Below are 17,158 nucleotides of genomic sequence, written 5' to 3' on the forward strand. Positions count from 1 at the left end.
TCTTTCCATTTCCTCCACCTGTCAAAATCTCCCACAGATAACAAGTCAAGTCACGACTAAATAAAAGCAGACATCCTCATGGAAGCTGTGGGTGATTTTAACCAGGTTATCTCACTTGCTTGCAGAAGCAAACAGCCACTAGTGACTGAGCATGAGGATGAGAGTGGGAGAGTTTGGGAAGCATTTAGATGTGTGTCTGTGTGGTGTTCCTGGTGCTGCTGCAGGTGCTGAGCCCGACATACAAGCAGCGCAATGAGGACTTCAGGAAACTCTTCAAGCAGCTCCCTGACACAGAGAGGCTCATTGTGGGTGAGTGGACACCCCACACACTGAGGCCATCTGAGGACTGCCAGGGTGCACCCCGACTGTTAGTAATTAAAACACGATTAATCATCACTGCACAGACACATATTGCATGCTGTAAGGTTTTAATTTTACATGATTGTACCATGCCTTGCAAGTAATTCATATCTATTGAACCTTTTCCGCATCTTTTTAAGCAACAACCATAATCCTGTGACTATTCAATTGGCATTTTTTTGGATTCAGTAATATGCCATAAACCAATGCAAAATGATGCCTAGTGCAGGAAGAGGATACATGGTTTCAACATTTTACGCAAAACAAAACTGGAAAGTGTCGTGTGCATTTCACTCTGATACCCCAAAATAAAAGCTAGTGCAAACAGTTTGGTTCAGACATCACCTCATTAGTAAACGGACTCCACCTATATCCAGTCTAATCTTAGTATAAACATAGCTTCGTGATGCTGTTTAACATAGCTGTTAAACAGCATCATGAAGACCAAGGAACACAGCAGACAGGTCAGGGATAAAGATGTGGAGAAGTTTAAGAGTTAGGGTTATAAAATCATATCCAAAGCTTTGAAAATATCGTAGAACAAAAATTAAAAGTTAGAAGCTGCAAAAGTCATGAGCCTGGGGAGGAGGTTTACCTTACAGCAGAACAACGCTCAACATACTGCCAGAGCTACAGAGGAGGTTTTTAGATCCAAGTATGTTTATGTGTTTAAATTGCACAGTTCCATGCGTAAATCCACTTTATAATCTGTGGCATAACTTGTAACTTCACCCAAACTCGCTGATCTTTACATATTTTACAAAGAAGAATGAACAAACATACAGTCTCTAGATGTGCTATGCTGGTAAAGACATAACAAAATGACTTACCACTGTGAATATAAATCCCCTACCACAGGTTTTTTTTAATTTGTGGATAAATAAAATTGATAACCATCTAGTTGTGCTGGTCTATCATATCAAATCTCAATAAAACACATTGAAGTAGTTTTGATGTGAAAGAAGGGGAAAAGGTTCAAGGAGTATACATTCTTTTGCAAGGCACTGTGAATGTATTTAAATGAAATTCAGTTAAAGCATTCCTTCCAGCACACAATGTTGCTAATTTGCTGGATTTGTTTTGTAAAATGCCTTAAAAAGCAAATATTTTGTTCCTGGTTTGCTGAAGAGGAGATCTAAGCAAGATGTACCACACACAACACAGCATAAATGCTGGAACCAATCATTTCACCTACTTTTATCGCTCTGTTTCTCTCAATGGGAACTTTTTGGAAATTATTTTTTCTTTAAAACTGTTTTTGCAGTTTTGTACAATTTGACCGTGATGGTTTGGCAGGTTTTTCAGTTTCTGAATGAAACAATCAAATCAAATTAAATCCTATTATTTTATTTGATCAAAAACAGCAAATTTCATAAATATAATAGCAATGCATTTTGAGAAGAGACAAGTTGAACCATAAGTCCCTAAATCTGATTCAAACAAAAGCTGCACAGTAAAGCTTGTAAGTTTTTTGTTCAAGCATTTTGTTCATGTCTGAGCTTCTTGTGGACCTACCTTTGCATTATGTGCAAAGTGTTGAATTTCAGCTGCTTTTTTACTGAGAATTATCCTTCATGTTTGCTTCATGCAGGGATGACTTTTCTTTAATTGCGTGACCTTTGTGTGCGTTGCAGACTACTCCTGTGCTCTCCAGCGGGACATCCTCCTGCAGGGACGGCTCTACCTCTCTGAGAACTGGATCTGTTTTTATAGCAACATCTTCCGCTGGGAAACTCTCGTACGGACCTTCAGTTTATACGTCTTTGTAGTTCTATTAACAGTATTAAGACCCGAGTGGGTGTAAGCAGATGTATGATTTCTGCTTATGTGTGTGTGCGTGTGTGTGTGTTTGTGTGTGTGTTCAGCTGACAGTGCGGCTTAAGGACATCTGCTCGATGACAAAAGAGAAGACTGCTCGTCTCATTCCCAATGCCATACAGGTCTGCACAGACAGTGAGAAGGTAATGACTTTTTCATTCGTACCTGCCTCTGTTGAAATTATTTGTGCACAGGGATACCCCTTAACACTGATAGGTACATGTAGCAAGTAAAGTTACACTGTTTTCAAAATGTTCCTCTGATTTCTACCTTTAGTGATAGTTAACAGTCTTTGTTTTCTGTCTTGCAGCACTTCTTTACCTCATTCGGAGCCAGAGACAGGACGTACATGATGATGTTCAGACTCTGGCAAAACGCCCTGCTTGAAAAGGTAAGTGATTTAGTTCTAAATACTTTTTTTTCATATATTCATAAATTGTAAAATGAACGTGTAAACCTCAGAGGATCTTCAGTCATTTTGTTTGGTTGTTGGTTGTTTTTTTTTTTTTACAGAAATGAAAATCACAGACATTAGAAGAAAGAACTGAACATCCTGGCTTTGTGGGACATACTTTAAAAAACTCTTTTCAGATCAAGCAGATAAAAACATGAAATAATGAAAAGTCTTTGAGTCATGGACTTCACTAAAGGGAACATTTTATTTGTCATCAATCTTTTTCAAATATTCTCAAACAGCAGCGAACAGGTTTGCAGGATACACCACTTTTCTCAATTTCCACCCTAAATGTTTAAGTTGGGTTGAGATGGTTTGCTGGCTGTGTCACTGAACACTTTCTGTATTCTTGGTTAATTGAATGAATGCACTATCATCCTGAAAAATGACTTAATTATCCCAAAACCTACGTTGGACGGATGAAATGAGAAAAGTGTTTAAAATGTCAGTGTGTCAGTGTCCTCTACAGGTCATTACCTGTAGAGGTAATGACCTGACCTTCTCTAGGACATGCAGCTCCTTATGTTTCTTTGACACATGTTTCAGTCTTACACCCACTGGACCTGTGTTTTCCTCTTTTTAAGTGTTAATTATTGTTTTAGTTTGGCTTTTATTTACAGATATTCCATTTACTTAGGACGATTTTGTACAGTCTCAAACATTGACTCCTCTTTCTGTCTTTTTGTTTTTCATCTCTTTTTTTCACACATTTTTTATTTTTTTACATAGCTTTTTGTGTTTTCTCTCCTCATCATCATTATCATAATTTATTTATTTATATATGAACCGAAAGGCAACAAGAGTGCTGCACAGGTAAATAAAAACTAAAAGGAAGATACAAATAAATAAAAACACAAGCAATACAAAATACAATAAAATCTGTCCTGATGCATTGACCTGTCTAACTGGGTGTTTTTTCCTTTGCCATTTTCCTATTCTGTATGTACTTGCTCCAGATTTTAGACGCTGCTCTCTCGCCACAATTCGTGTCAGTTTACCTTCTTAAAGGATTTTTATCATGCTTTCCAGCGTTTCAGCTTACAGCTTTCTTGTTGGGACCATGCTTCCTGTCAATCAGCATAAAGCAGGTATTTGTTTTAGTCTTGCATATTATGCAGTGGTTACATAAATTTTTCATCTACTTGATCTGAAATAAAAAGAAAAATTTTTTTCTTTTGGTATGTCTTACAAATCCAGTGTGTTTAGCTATGAAATTATATACTCTATTATACTCAATTTTTTCTTTGTTTTTTTGTTTTTTTACTTTAAAGTGAGACAAATGACTGAACATCCTCTGAAGGTAGTGATTTCACATTCTTTACCAGGGGTTCCAATATTTCAGTATAACACATCTGGTGCTCTGAGATGAGTTATATTGATTTTATATATAACATACGTGCCAGATGCTGCTTGCACGGCTGTTTCTCACGCATGTTTTAGTATTAATTGAAATCTCCACATCTCTGCTTTGACTGTTTTGCATCTTTTGCAGCCCCTGTGCCCTAAGGAACTTTGGCACTTTGTCCATCAATGCTACGGCAACGAGCTGGGCTTAACGAGTGACGACGAGGACTATGTCCCTCCTGATGATGACTTCAACACCATGGGGTAAGTCAACATTAAAACACTGTAATTACCACCATTTTAAATATTTCCAGCTTGTTACCTCACTACCCATAACAAAAAATACTGAGTATACCGGAAGTCCTAACTACCAATAAGGAGGTGTAATATCACCCCTTATTTCTCCTCAAATTGATGTCTGCCTTCTAAAGTTTGATTAAGCTACTGTCAGCATGACTTTATATGGTGAAACAAGTTTATGCTCTTAGTTGGAGCTTGGAAATGGAGGGGAGTGCTTTACGTTTGACATCCTGTTTTCTCTATGCTCATGACTCTTATTTTGAACTGAAAAGTGAAACAGTCCTCTTGGCGAACAACACAGTTACAAAACTATTGAAAAATCTTCTACCAATTTGAGATGTTGTATGTTGCCTCTTGTTGGGTACTTGGTTAACAAAAGGGAGGACAGAGTGACAGACAAGATATTTTTTGCACTGTTAGAATACCATAACTGGGTAACCGTTAACATCTAACAATGCTAAATTTGGCATCAGCTTCAAACCCTTCAGTCAGCAATAAAGCAGATTTGTTAAAACAAGGCTGTAGAGCTGTCAAACTTTTATATTATTTGTGAAAACACAAAACAAAGGATATCATCACCTTCTTTTGTCATTTGAGTCACCTTAGAATGGAACATGCACAAAACCACATTTAGACTAGTTGAGCCTGGACTGAAATATTCTACACAGATTACAGACTATTTAAAACACAATGAAACTTTCAGTTTATTAGTGAAAAAAAATAATAATATGGATCTCAGTTTTCATTTCATCATCTGGATGTGTTGTTACACCATAACCAGCATGGTATACAGACTGGTCATGGGCCAGTATCACATTATGTTGGCATGATAACCTTGAGAAAAAGCAAAAGCGTTTCAAGTTATTGCATCATTTACACAACAATGTAAAGTAACAATATATAACATGACCTAAGCAACAAATAATTTGTGCAATTGAAATAATAAAAGTGACGACTGCTATAGTTATAATAGACGGTCGCATTACACACATGCTGTTCAAAGCTTGTAAACCTTGGTTTTTTTTAAAAAGCTTTACCTTTCTGGGATAGATGGGATGCAATTTTATTAAACCATAACAATGAGGAAATAGTTCCAAAAAGCAGATTATGTCTTTCAGTTGAGGTAAAGGTTTTATAGATTTCTTTTAGCCAGAGAAACCTCCTGTCACTCCTGGCCCTTTCTCTCGCATCTCATTTCAAAGACTTTAAACAATAGGAATGATATGACAGAAAATTATGTGGTTTGAAACAATGTCTTTTTGGAATACCTTGATATCGCTAACCGGCTCATGCCTAAAACGTGTGTAAGGACTCACTCCACCTGATTACTTTCTTCCATAACACTTTAGAATAGCATTTGTTGCTTTAAGAAGCACAGACATCGCAGTCTTTTTGCAATGTTGGTTCATCATATGTTTATGGATTCTTCCGAGCAGCTAGAGTAGACTTCTATAACACAACAGAGATCTGTACATCCTGTCCGCTGCCTGTTGCCTATAATTTCACCAAAACATGTGGCTTAGTGCAGGTCTTCATGCTTTATTTGCACTCCTCTGCACAGCCTTATCATATCAAACCCAACCCATTTTAAATAAACAGTTGTGAATATTTTGGCACACACAAAGCTGAGTGGGGGACAAGAGCAGGGCCAGATACTTTCAACTGGAGAAAATGAATCATGAGCTCTGGGACACTTTTGATGTGTGGGCTGAAACTGAGTTGTTTAGAATTGCTAATAGGATCTAAGAAACACATTTCTCAGAGCCCCTTGTACAGCCTGAAAAAGAAGAGGTCTGTGAACAGCTTTGGACATGTTGTGAATTTTAAAAGAAGCTGACTTTCTACAAGATAAGGAAGTGAGTGGAGTAAATCACCGCTCTCTGGTGCCCTCAGGTTCAGCGAGGAGATTCCCAATGAAGAGAACGAGATAAACAATGACAACTTGACAAAGAACAGCGCAGACGCCAAGCCTGAGGGAAGTCCTCCTTCACTACACAAGAACGTTATCCCAAATAACTCCCTCCCAAGCCCCCGAAACCATGACACAACCATCACTGTAAGTTACTGATCGGGTTTTACCACTAGTACATACATTATTTTAAGTCTAGGATAGATATTTTAGATGAGGTCAAACAACTATTCAGCTTAGAAAAAGTTTTTTTCCCTCTAGTTTGAACTCCCTGCAGAGGAATTTGCAGACTGCCTACCGGATGGAGAGCTGCTGACGGTGCCCCTTGTGGTAGAGGACAAGAACGACACCAGCGGGCCTGGTGGTCCCATTCCCTCACCTTCACTGGACTTTAACGACAATGAAGACATCCCCACTGAGCTCAGTGACTCTTCAGAAACCCATGACGAGGGTGGGTACTGAACTGAGCTAGTTTTTTCCTTCAGCAATAAGAAGATAATGTACAAAAATATGAACAGTGGGTGTTTTTTCTGTTTCTTTCATATGTAGGTGAGGTACAGGCCTTTCACGAAGACCTGAATGGCAGGCAACATATCAATGAGGTGTACAAGTTCAGTGTGGACAAGCTGTATGACATCCTCTTCACAGAGTCTCAGTTTATGAGTGACTTTATGGAGCAGAGGCGATTCTCAGGTCAGTATTCACGACTTTAATTCTTCTGATATGCTTATTTTAGGGAAAAGATCCAGAAAAACAGTCTCCTGCTATTTCTTTCTGGGTCCAGATATTGTGTACCACCCGTGGAAGAAGGAAGAGGCAGGAAACCAGACCAGAGTGATCATGTACACCATCTCTCTGTCTAACCCTTTGGCCCCGAAAACAGCAACGGTCACAGAGACGCAGGTGAAGCGAGCTCCACTGATGCAAAAATGTTTCCTCTTGATATTTTCTGTTTTTCCTACATGAAGAAAACTTTAACCCACACATTTCTGATTTTGTTAGACTCTGTACAAAGCCAGTCAGGAGAGTGAGTGCTACATCATCGACGCTGAGGTGATCACGCATGACGTGCCCTACCACGATTACTTCTACACACTCAACCGCTACATGCTCACACGGGTGGCCAAGAATAAGTGTCGGTTACGGTGAGCACTTTTGTTTTATTTTGGAGACATTTAGCCATTGCATGCTTCTACATTTCCATTTTATGATCATACAAATGCATTTCTGTCTCTCAGGGTTTCAACAGAGCTGCGGTACAGGAAGCAGCCATGGGGGCTGGTAAAAGGATTCATTGAGAAAAACTTCTGGAGTGGACTCGAGGAGAACTTCCGCCAACTGGGTAAAGCTTTGTGATTTAATTTTGGTTTTATCCTTGGTCATATCATTCACCAGTAATCCCATTTGATGCATTACCTAATGTAAGAAAAATGCACTGCATATTCAATAGAATAACTGAATCTCACTGTTCAAAATGAACTAGGACGAAGTGTAAGCTTAAACCCTTACCACCCACCAGCTTTGTTCTGTGCTATAATTGGCGTTAAAACCAGGCAGAAATACTCACTCAGTTAATTCAAAAATTATAATTAAGAAGACAGGATCTAGAATTGGCTTGGGAATCTGGATCATGAGCAGATTCCTTAAATAAAAGTTGAATTACAGCAGGCTTAAAAGCCTTTAGTAGTTATAATTCACCAAACAGTGAAAGGATAAACCTTCTTTAAGTAATTTTTGTTTTAATATAACCAAATAAACAAATCAAAGGTTTAGATGAGGTTAATAATTTTGATTAAAGAGAACTGAGCTGGATCAAAACAGTTTTAGCACAGAACAGATTTTTTCTAAGGCAAAAATAGCTCAGGCTCAGTTGTGTTAAATGGAAAACATCTTTAAACACCAATTTTCAAGTCTTGCTGCAGATTCTCAATAAAGTTAGGTCTGCACTTTGACTTTTAGCACATGAAGATGCTTTGCTCTAAACCATTCCACTGTAAGTCTGACTGTGTGTTTACTTTCAGTGTCTTGCTGAAAGGTGAATCTTCATCCCAGCCTCAGGTCTTTTGCAGCAAGGTTTTTTTCCAATATTCCCTGCATTTAGCTCCATTTATCTTCCAAAATCTCTGAAAACCTTTCCTCTACCTGCAGTAGAAAGCATCCCTACACTATCATTGCTACCGTCACCATGTTTCACCTTAAGGATGGTATGTTCAGGGTGATACACAGTGTTAGTTCTCAGGCAAGTAGTGCATGTACGCCAGAAAGTTCAACTTAGGTTTCATGGAACAAGAGCCCCTTTTTTTACATATTTTTGTGGGCTTAAACTGCTATTTAGGCGACATCTAAAGGGAGTTGTTTGCACTGAATTTTACTGTGGGGGTTTCAATTAAAAGGAACTAAATACAAATGTATAACATGCTTTTGAGATTTTTTTTTTATTTTTGAAACAATTTGAAAAACCTGTATTATTGTCCTTTCAATTCACAATGCACTACTTTGTGTTAGTGCGTCGCATAAAATCCCAAAGAAATAAATCAACAGATGCATAAATGTCAGTGTCCCAACTCCTTGTCTATTTAACTTAAATGAGCTGAGCTCTAATGTTGTGCAAAATACTACTTGTTTAATATGGAGATAATGACAAGCCCCTCTGTACATAAAAACCAACAAGGCTACATAATACCAGATTTCATCTCACATACAATAAACTGTTTATGCAAGGCAGCAAATAAGCTCGAGTACATGATTACAGAGAGGCAGCAAGACAAATTTCTGCCAATGTTGATGACAGAGGCACATGCAGCAGACATTAAATCGCTGCTGACAAATTAACTGCACGTTGAAACCCCACGTGCAGTTAATTGCCGGTTTGCTTGGTGGGAGCATAGGGCTTCTAACCTGAGTCAGGCAGAAGCTGCAATCCTGAACAGTCACATAGAAATTTTCACTGTAGATGGACACAGATGTTTCTGTGTTGCTGCTGAATGTCCATGCAAACAGCTCGTATTGCATCTTATCTTGACATAACTAAGGTTTTCTTTCCCCCCCTCAGAGGTGGAGCTGTCGAAGCTGGAGGAGCTACTAATGGAGACCCACCAGCTGTCTCCGAAGGCCAAGGTAGGGAAGAACGCCACTGTTAGGAGGAAGAAGAGGCCTCTCCCCCACATGCGCAGCCAACACCTGGATGAGGCCCTCAGCCCTGTTACCACGCCAACAGATGAGGAAGTGATTCAGAGGATCAAACATGTGGTGGGCTCCACACAGACCAGGCACCAAAGTCCACAACAACATCACCTGCCAGGAGGCATAGCTCTGTACAGCGTCTCCAAACTGCTGCTCATCATCAGCTTTGTGTACGGAAAACACACACACACACACAGTAAATTCAAACAAAGGTTGTTCTTATAGCGATGTTGCACACGTTATTATTGTTTACTTAAGTGTAACTTCTCTCTCCTTTTCCTTCCACTGCCATCTGTAGGATCTGTCTCAGGTATAAGAGTTTTTGTTAGCAAGGCCCATATTCAGTACATACAATACTGTGCAAAAACCTTTAAACCATCTCCAGCTTCTTTATATTTTTGCTTCCAACTGTAGTGACCAAAAACACCCAGATCTGACATTTCACACACGTTTAACTGTCTCCTACAAGTCCCTGTAAAATATCCCTGATGGACCTTTTAGATTAGGGATAACCACCGCTTATATCATTAAGTTTTGTCTGAATGTCTGTGAATACGTGTCAGAGTGTCTCCTATAATTATGTCGTATAATAACAGGAAAACATATGAAGTTGCTTCATGAGTTTTTCTTGTTCCATATTTTTTCCCATCAAGTTTACATGTCCTTCTCAAAATATTAGCATATTGTGATAAAGTTCATTATTTTCCATAATGTCTTGATGAAAATTTAACATTCATATATTTTAGATTCATTGCACACTAACTGAAATATTTCAGGTCTTTTATTGTCTTAATACGGATGATTTTGGCATACAGCTCATGAAAACCCAAAATTCCTATCTCACAAAATTAGCATATTTCATCCGACCAATAAAAGAAAAGTGTTTTTAATACAAAAAACGTCAACCTTCAAATAATCATGTACAGTTATGCACTCAATACTTGGTCGGGAATCCTTTTGCAGAAATGACTGCTTCAATGTGGCGTGGCATGGAGGCAATCAGCCTGTGGCACTGCTGAGGTCTTATGGAGGCCCAGGATGCTTCGATAGCGGCCTTTAGCTCATCCAGAGTGTTGGGTCTTGAGTCTCTCAACGTTCTCTTCACGATATCCCACATATTCTCTATGGGGTTCAGGTCGGGAGAGTTGGCAGGCCAATTGAGCACAGTGATACCATGGTCAGTAAACCATTTACCAGTGGTTTTGGCACTGTGAGCAGGTGCCAGGTGGTGCTGAAAAATGAAATCTTCATTTCCATAAAGCTTTTCAGCAGATGGAAGCATGAAGTGCTCCAAAATCTCCTGATAGCTAGCTGCATTGACCCTGCCCTTGATAAAACACAGTGGACCAACACCAGCAGCTGACACGGCACCCCAGACCATCACTGACTGTAGGTACTTGACACTGGACTTCTGGCATTTTGGCATTTCCTTCTCCCCAGTCTTCCTCCAGACTCTGGCACCTTGATTTCCGAATGACATGCAGAATTTGCTTTCATCCGAAAAAAGTACTTTGGACCACTGAGCAACAGTCCAGTGCTGCTTCTCTGTAGCCCAGGTCAGGCGCTTCTGCCGCTGTTTCTGGTTCAAAAGTGGCTTGACCTGGGGAATGCGGCACCTGTAGCCCATTTCCTGCACACGCCTGTGCACGGTGGCTCTGGATGTTTCTACTCCAGACTCAGTCCACTGCTTCCGCAGGTCCCCCAAGGTCTGGAATCGGCCCTTCTTCACAATCTTCCTCAGGGTCCGGTCACCTCTTCTCGTTGTGCGGTGTTTTCTGCCACACTTTTTCCTTCCCACAGACTTCCCACTGAGGTGCCTTAATACAGCACTCTGGGAACAGCCTATTTGTTCAGAAATGTCTTTCTGTGTCTTACCCTCTTGCTTGAGGGTGTCAATAGTGGCCTTCTGGACAGCAGTCAGGTCGGCAGTCTTACCCAGGATTGGGGTTTTGAGTGATGAACCAGGCTGGGAGTTTTAAAGGCCTCAGGAATCTTTTGCAGGTGTTTAGAGTTAACTCGTTGATTCAGATGATTAGGTTAATAGCTCGTTTAGAGACCCTTTTAATGATATGCTAATTTTGTGAGATAGGAATTTTGGGTTTTCATGAGCTGTATGCCAAAATCATCCGTATTAAGACAATAAAAGACCTGAAATATTTCAGTTAGTGTGCAATGAATCTAAAATATATGAATGTTAAATTTTCATCATTACATTATGGAAAATAATTAACTTTATCACAATATGCTAATATTTTGAGAAGGACCTGTATGCAGCAAGCTCTTTCTTTAAACTCTAGAGAGAGCAAGCGAACGTATTAGAAAATGTAGTTTATTCAGCTTAGGTAATATTTAATCATTAATTTCTTAGTTGTAAAATTCTCCCCTCTCAGTAACACAGGTGGTCTGTAGAATTAGCGATGTTATTGTTGTTTCATTTTATGGCACTAATGGTCTTTATTTAAGCTAATCACATATGAATGGCAGAGAGAGGAAGGGGGAAACTTGCCGCTATACCTTAAGGCACCCCTATTTAGTATTTTCTTTTCATTAAATAAATCAATAGGAAACAGACCTTAATGTAAATAATAATAGATGTAATGAATTTTCACAATGAAATAAATCTCAACAGAATCTCCTGACTTCTTTCAATAGGTGATATATTATCTCTGATGATCAACCTTTCCCTGGCTCAAGTTTCTGTATTTGGAAGGAAAATGTAGAGAAAAGGGAAATGATTTAAGACTTTTGCACAGAGCTATAATTGTCCAGTAATTCACATGGCTTAGATCAGTAGTTCAGCTCTGTTGTGACACACTCAAATGAAACACAGAGATCGTATTGTTTTAACTGTGCTCCTCCCTTCTTCCTGTCCTTATTCAGCTTGGTCCTCCTGGTGTTCCTCAACATGATGCTCTTCTATAAGCTTTGGATGCTCGAGTACTCTGCCCAGTCCTTGACAACATGGCAAAGTCTGCGGCTTCATGAGAGGTACGCAGGCATAGATTCACCCTCTGCACATGCTTTTTATCTATACAGACGTCTTTTGTGAAAGCAAATCAAAATGATTAATGGACTTCATAAGGAGACACAAAACCCAATTGGCCCAATTGGAGAGGCTGAACAGAGGTCTGCTGTTGTTATTTGCACCAAAGGTTGTCACAAATTCAAACACACTCTCTCTCAAACACACACTCTCAGAGATACAGACTAAACTATATCCATATGGCCGTTCATGTGACAGGAAAACACTGTTTCTAAAATTACCCCTGAATAGCCGTGGGCTTGCTGAAACAATTTACCAAACTGTTTATTGGCAGTCGCTCCAAATGGAAATCATGCTTCAGCGGCTTCAACCCTGATGTTGCTCTGTGTGTGTTCTCCCAGTAAACTGCCTCAGACACAGATGGAGTGGGCCCAGCTCCTGGAGGCGCAGCAGCGTTACCATGACGCCGAGCTGCAGAAGTGGAGAGAGATAATAAAGTCGTCAGTAGTGCTGCTGGACCAGGTACTGCAACACAAAGAGGGAGTTTCACAGGCTTCAAACCGTGAGAAATGTCCATTGCTTGCTGCTGTAATTTGACACAACTGGAGCTGAAGGGTTAAACAACCCCTTCACCAAACATGAAGTCTCTATGGACCTGTGTTTGGTGAAGGAATATGAGACAGGAGGCCTGTTATTACTTCTCTACTGCGCCTTAAACAAGATAATTCTTTACTTTCTAAATGCTGCTGCAGCTCACACTATCCTCGGTGTAAAATACTAAGTTAAAAATGGATGTCTGCTCTGTTGCAACTTATTAGAAACACATTAAACAACACTGCATATAAAAGACACAGAAGTTAAGAATTCATTTACCTTGCATAAAATTAACAAAGCTGAAATGTCCATTTGTTAAGAGCCACTAACCGAAGTAATGTTAGGTTTATTCAGTGAAAACACTGATTCACCTGCATGTTATTTGCAAAATATCAGTTTCCACTTCACATTTACAAGCGTCTTATAAAGCAAAGGTTTTGGTTATGTTAACTGAATTAGTCATGCCCTACTTATTTGTGGAGGACAGGAGGGGTGCAGCAAACATGTAAGAATATGCTCTAACCACCAGATGAAACCAAAATTTTACTTTTTGGCCAAAATGAAAAAAACGCTGTGGGGATGGTTTGCTTCAGCAAAGACTAGGAAGCTGGTAAGAGTCAATGGGGAAAATGGTTGGTGCAGACTAAATGCCCCCCTATGTCTACACTTGTCAGATTATTTTGAGAGAAGGCTTGAAAGTTTGCTTTCCTCCCACTTCCCAATGATCCACTACTTTATGTTGGTAATTCAAACAAAGTTCCCATAGACTACATGACAATACAGAGACATCAAGACTCTGCGCTGATTTTCTGGTTTATTTTGAAGTTTATGGTTGCAGTTTAACACAATGTTAAAAACATGAAGTCTTCTGAAAGGCATTGTAATCTGTCTGCATCGAGTCCTAAAAAGACAGTGGTCCTGTCAATAAACATTATCTACTGCTGGAGGCTTGTTTGACAATCTTGTGTTTTAAATAAAAGGTCTAGTTCATAATATTTTTTCTGTCTTTAATACATTGGTGTCTTTCTTCATGTTTTCATCTTCAGATGAAAGACTCTTTGTTAAACCTCCAGCGAGGCATTGGTTTGAGGGACTACAACTCTGAGACCGAGGAAAAGAAAAGTCGCTATCACTGACACACCACCACAAGGCCATGAGGGCATGCCGTGCAATATAAGGACCGGTTTTGTTTGTCAAGCAGTATGGAGGCAGCAGCGGGCAGAAATGAGGGCGGGACCAATGGTGAGCGGGTCCAAAGACACAAAGGAAGGGACAGTAGTAGTTTTCTGAGCACAGACGTTAAAGTGCCCCAGAGAGGGGAGCACAGAAGGTATCCCCAACATCTGGGAGGCACCTTGGGAAGATGCGAGACTTTCTCGTTCTTTACACCAGTGTGGAAACATTTTCATTCTGCTCTTTTTATTTTGAAGTGCATCCTACTTTAAGCCATCAGGAGAGTCTCCAAGATAAAGAAGGACCTACTGCATGCATGTAGACAACCCTAGTCCTCAGTCAGTGTTAATATGGTGCAGTTCCAGTCTATGTATGTCAGAAAATAGAAGAACATAAAAACAGAGACCCAGTCAAAGGTCATGGGTATCATTGGAGTTTTAAACTCTCGACTGTTCCAAAAAGAAATCATTCCCTCAAAGTCCACGCTGTAGCGTCCCTTTAACAAAACCTCCAGGCGATTCCGAGGACAGGTTCAACAAAACAGATCTAGTATTATAGCCGGTAGATCAGCTTTACTGATCCCTCCCTGTTTCCTTGTTTGAACCTGGCCTATATGGTTCCTGTCAGGGCTGGCTCCCTGTCAGACCAGTATGTCAAAAAGTTAAAAATCTCTGGAAGAGCCCAATTTGTCTTATCAACATACATTACCTATTGGATGGTTACTAAATACTACTTTGCATTATTTCTCCTCCTCCTAATGAAATGGAATGTATTAGTCTATTAGGACTAGGTCAGGTTTTTAACACAACTTAACATTTAAATTAAATTGGTGACTCTGCAGCCAGGACAGTAGGGAGACCTGCATTCTTAAATGTTTTATTACTAAACTGTGATGAAATCTCTTTACAGATGTTTCAAATTGCAAAGGATTCTATGAATATATTTGAAATATATAAGAATATTTCATTATTTAATACATATATATTTCAATATAAACATATATAAATACATGACCTATATTTATTGTTAATTTATGTACATACAGAAATTCTCAGAGCTCGAGACAAGTTAAAGAGTTTCTAATGAAATGTGTTTTCTTCTAAGAAATGCATGCCAGATATGTCTGTGACATGTCCAGTGTGCAAGTATGATTTTACATTTGCGCGATTATATTCGCGCTCCAGTTTGTGTGAGAGTGTGTGTGTGTGTGTGTGTGTGTGTGTGTGTGTGTGTGTGTGTGTGTGTGTGTGTGTGAGAGAGAGAGAGCGTGCGTGCGTGCGTGCTCACACATGTGCTGGAAAGTGTGACATTTTTACCATTCTACATTTGTATGTTTCTTACTTTTTCTTTTCTTCTGGTTCCCTGCAGCCAGACTGCCTTTTTTTATTTTAAATGGTAACGTGTTTTGGATGCCGCCTTGCATTATAGTCCCACCAGGGTCCAGTTTACACTAGAAGAGTTTTGTTCCGAAGTAATGTATCCAAAATCTAAAAACAAAATTAACCCCTGCTTTTAGAAAGTGATCGGTTGCTAAAATTGACACGTTCTATGAAATATTTTTTAGGAGAAGCTCAATTGAGTTAAGAAGCTGAGGATTTTCCTCATCTAAATGGATATGTAATGTTTTGGATGAAAACCCTTCATTCGTCCTGTGAGCAGCTCATCTGCTCATGGCTTGACCTCTCTATGATGAACAGGAATCTTTTGGCATTTTGAGAAAAGCTCTCGATGTTTTGCACCACTTCCATATCTGAAAATGCAAATAACTAAAACTTAAACTGGAAAAAAAATGAAACCTTAAAATCTTCTTCAAATTTAACTTTTAACTGATCTAGAGTTAATTTGAATTCATGATGAAACTTCTCAAAATGTCAAATTTTCCCTTTAATCCAGATTATTGTAATTCCCCTCCTACCATTTCAAGTGTCTGTCGTCGTTGCAATAAAAGCATGAAAATAAACGCAACTAAACTGAACCAAAAGCAACTTGGACCACCACTGAACCAAATTGGACCATCACAGTTTCTTGCATTGTTTTAAATTGAGTGTCCATGATGTATGTCATGTAATATATATATATATATATATATATATATATATATATATATACAGGGGTTGGACAATGAAACTGAAACAACTGGTTTTAGACCACAATAATTTATTAGTATGGTGTAGGGCCTCCTTTTGCGGCCAATACAGCGTCAGTTCATCTTGGGAATGACATATACAAGTCCTGCACAGTGGTCAGAGGGATTTTAAGCCATTCTTCTTGCAGGATAGTGGCCAGGTCACTACGTGATGCTGGTGGAGGAAAACGTTTCCTGACTTGCTCCTCCAAAACACCCCAAAGTGGCTCAATAATATTTAGATCTGGTGACTGTGCAGGCCATGGGAGATGTTCAACTTCACTTTCATGTTCATCAAACCAATCTTTCACCAGTCTTGCTGTGTGTATTGGTGCATTGTCAACCTGATACACGGCACCGCCTTCAGGATACAATGTTTGAACCATTGGATGCACATGGTCCTCAAGAATGGTTCGGTAGTCCTTGGCAGTGACGCGCCCATCTAGCACAAGTATTGGGCCAAGGGAATGCCATGATATGGCAGCCCAAACCATCACTGATCCACCCCCATGCTTCACTCTGGGCATGCAACAGTCTGGGTGGTACGCTTCTTTGGGGCTTCTCCACACCGTAACTCTCCTGGATGTGGGGAAAACAGTAAAGGTGGACTCATCAGAGAACCACACATGTTTCACATTGTCCACAGCCCAAGATTTGCGTTCCTTGCACCATTGAAACCGACGTTTGGCATTAGCATGATTGACCAAAGGTTTGGCTATAGCAACCCGGTCGTGTATATTGACCCTGTGGAGCTCCCGACTGACAGTTCTGGTGGAAACAGGAGAGTTGAGGTGCACATTTAATTCTGCTGTGATTTGGGCAGCCGTGGTTTTATGTTTTTTGGATACAATCCGGGTTAGCACCCGAACATCCCTTTCAGACAGCTTCCTCTTGCGTCCACAGTTAATCTTGTTG

General features: G+C 39.7%; 1 protein-coding gene across 1 annotated transcript in view; it reads left to right on the forward strand.

Moving 5' to 3' along the window:
- Positions 1 to 16,093, forward strand: part of gramd1bb (GRAM domain containing 1Bb) — a 210,704-nt gene extending 194,611 nt beyond the window's left edge. Inside the window, exons 8-23 of the mRNA XM_047391430.1 lie at positions 225 to 309; positions 1,995 to 2,098; positions 2,226 to 2,321; positions 2,489 to 2,569; positions 4,125 to 4,240; positions 6,170 to 6,332; positions 6,447 to 6,636; positions 6,735 to 6,878; positions 6,970 to 7,088; positions 7,188 to 7,330; positions 7,424 to 7,527; positions 9,238 to 9,538; positions 9,667 to 9,678; positions 12,249 to 12,356; positions 12,753 to 12,873; positions 13,992 to 16,093. Coding sequence (XP_047247386.1) covers positions 225 to 309; positions 1,995 to 2,098; positions 2,226 to 2,321; positions 2,489 to 2,569; positions 4,125 to 4,240; positions 6,170 to 6,332; positions 6,447 to 6,636; positions 6,735 to 6,878; positions 6,970 to 7,088; positions 7,188 to 7,330; positions 7,424 to 7,527; positions 9,238 to 9,538; positions 9,667 to 9,678; positions 12,249 to 12,356; positions 12,753 to 12,873; positions 13,992 to 14,081 — 1,977 coding nt within the window. The 3' untranslated portion in view covers positions 14,082 to 16,093. The remainder of the gene's footprint in view (positions 1 to 224; positions 310 to 1,994; positions 2,099 to 2,225; positions 2,322 to 2,488; positions 2,570 to 4,124; positions 4,241 to 6,169; positions 6,333 to 6,446; positions 6,637 to 6,734; positions 6,879 to 6,969; positions 7,089 to 7,187; positions 7,331 to 7,423; positions 7,528 to 9,237; positions 9,539 to 9,666; positions 9,679 to 12,248; positions 12,357 to 12,752; positions 12,874 to 13,991) is intronic.
- Positions 16,094 to 17,158: the final 1,065 nt, after the last annotated feature.

The sequence above is a fragment of the Girardinichthys multiradiatus genome, chromosome 18 (assembly GCF_021462225.1).
Source record: "Girardinichthys multiradiatus isolate DD_20200921_A chromosome 18, DD_fGirMul_XY1, whole genome shotgun sequence".
In the NCBI taxonomy this organism is placed as follows: Eukaryota; Metazoa; Chordata; class Actinopteri; order Cyprinodontiformes; family Goodeidae; genus Girardinichthys; species Girardinichthys multiradiatus.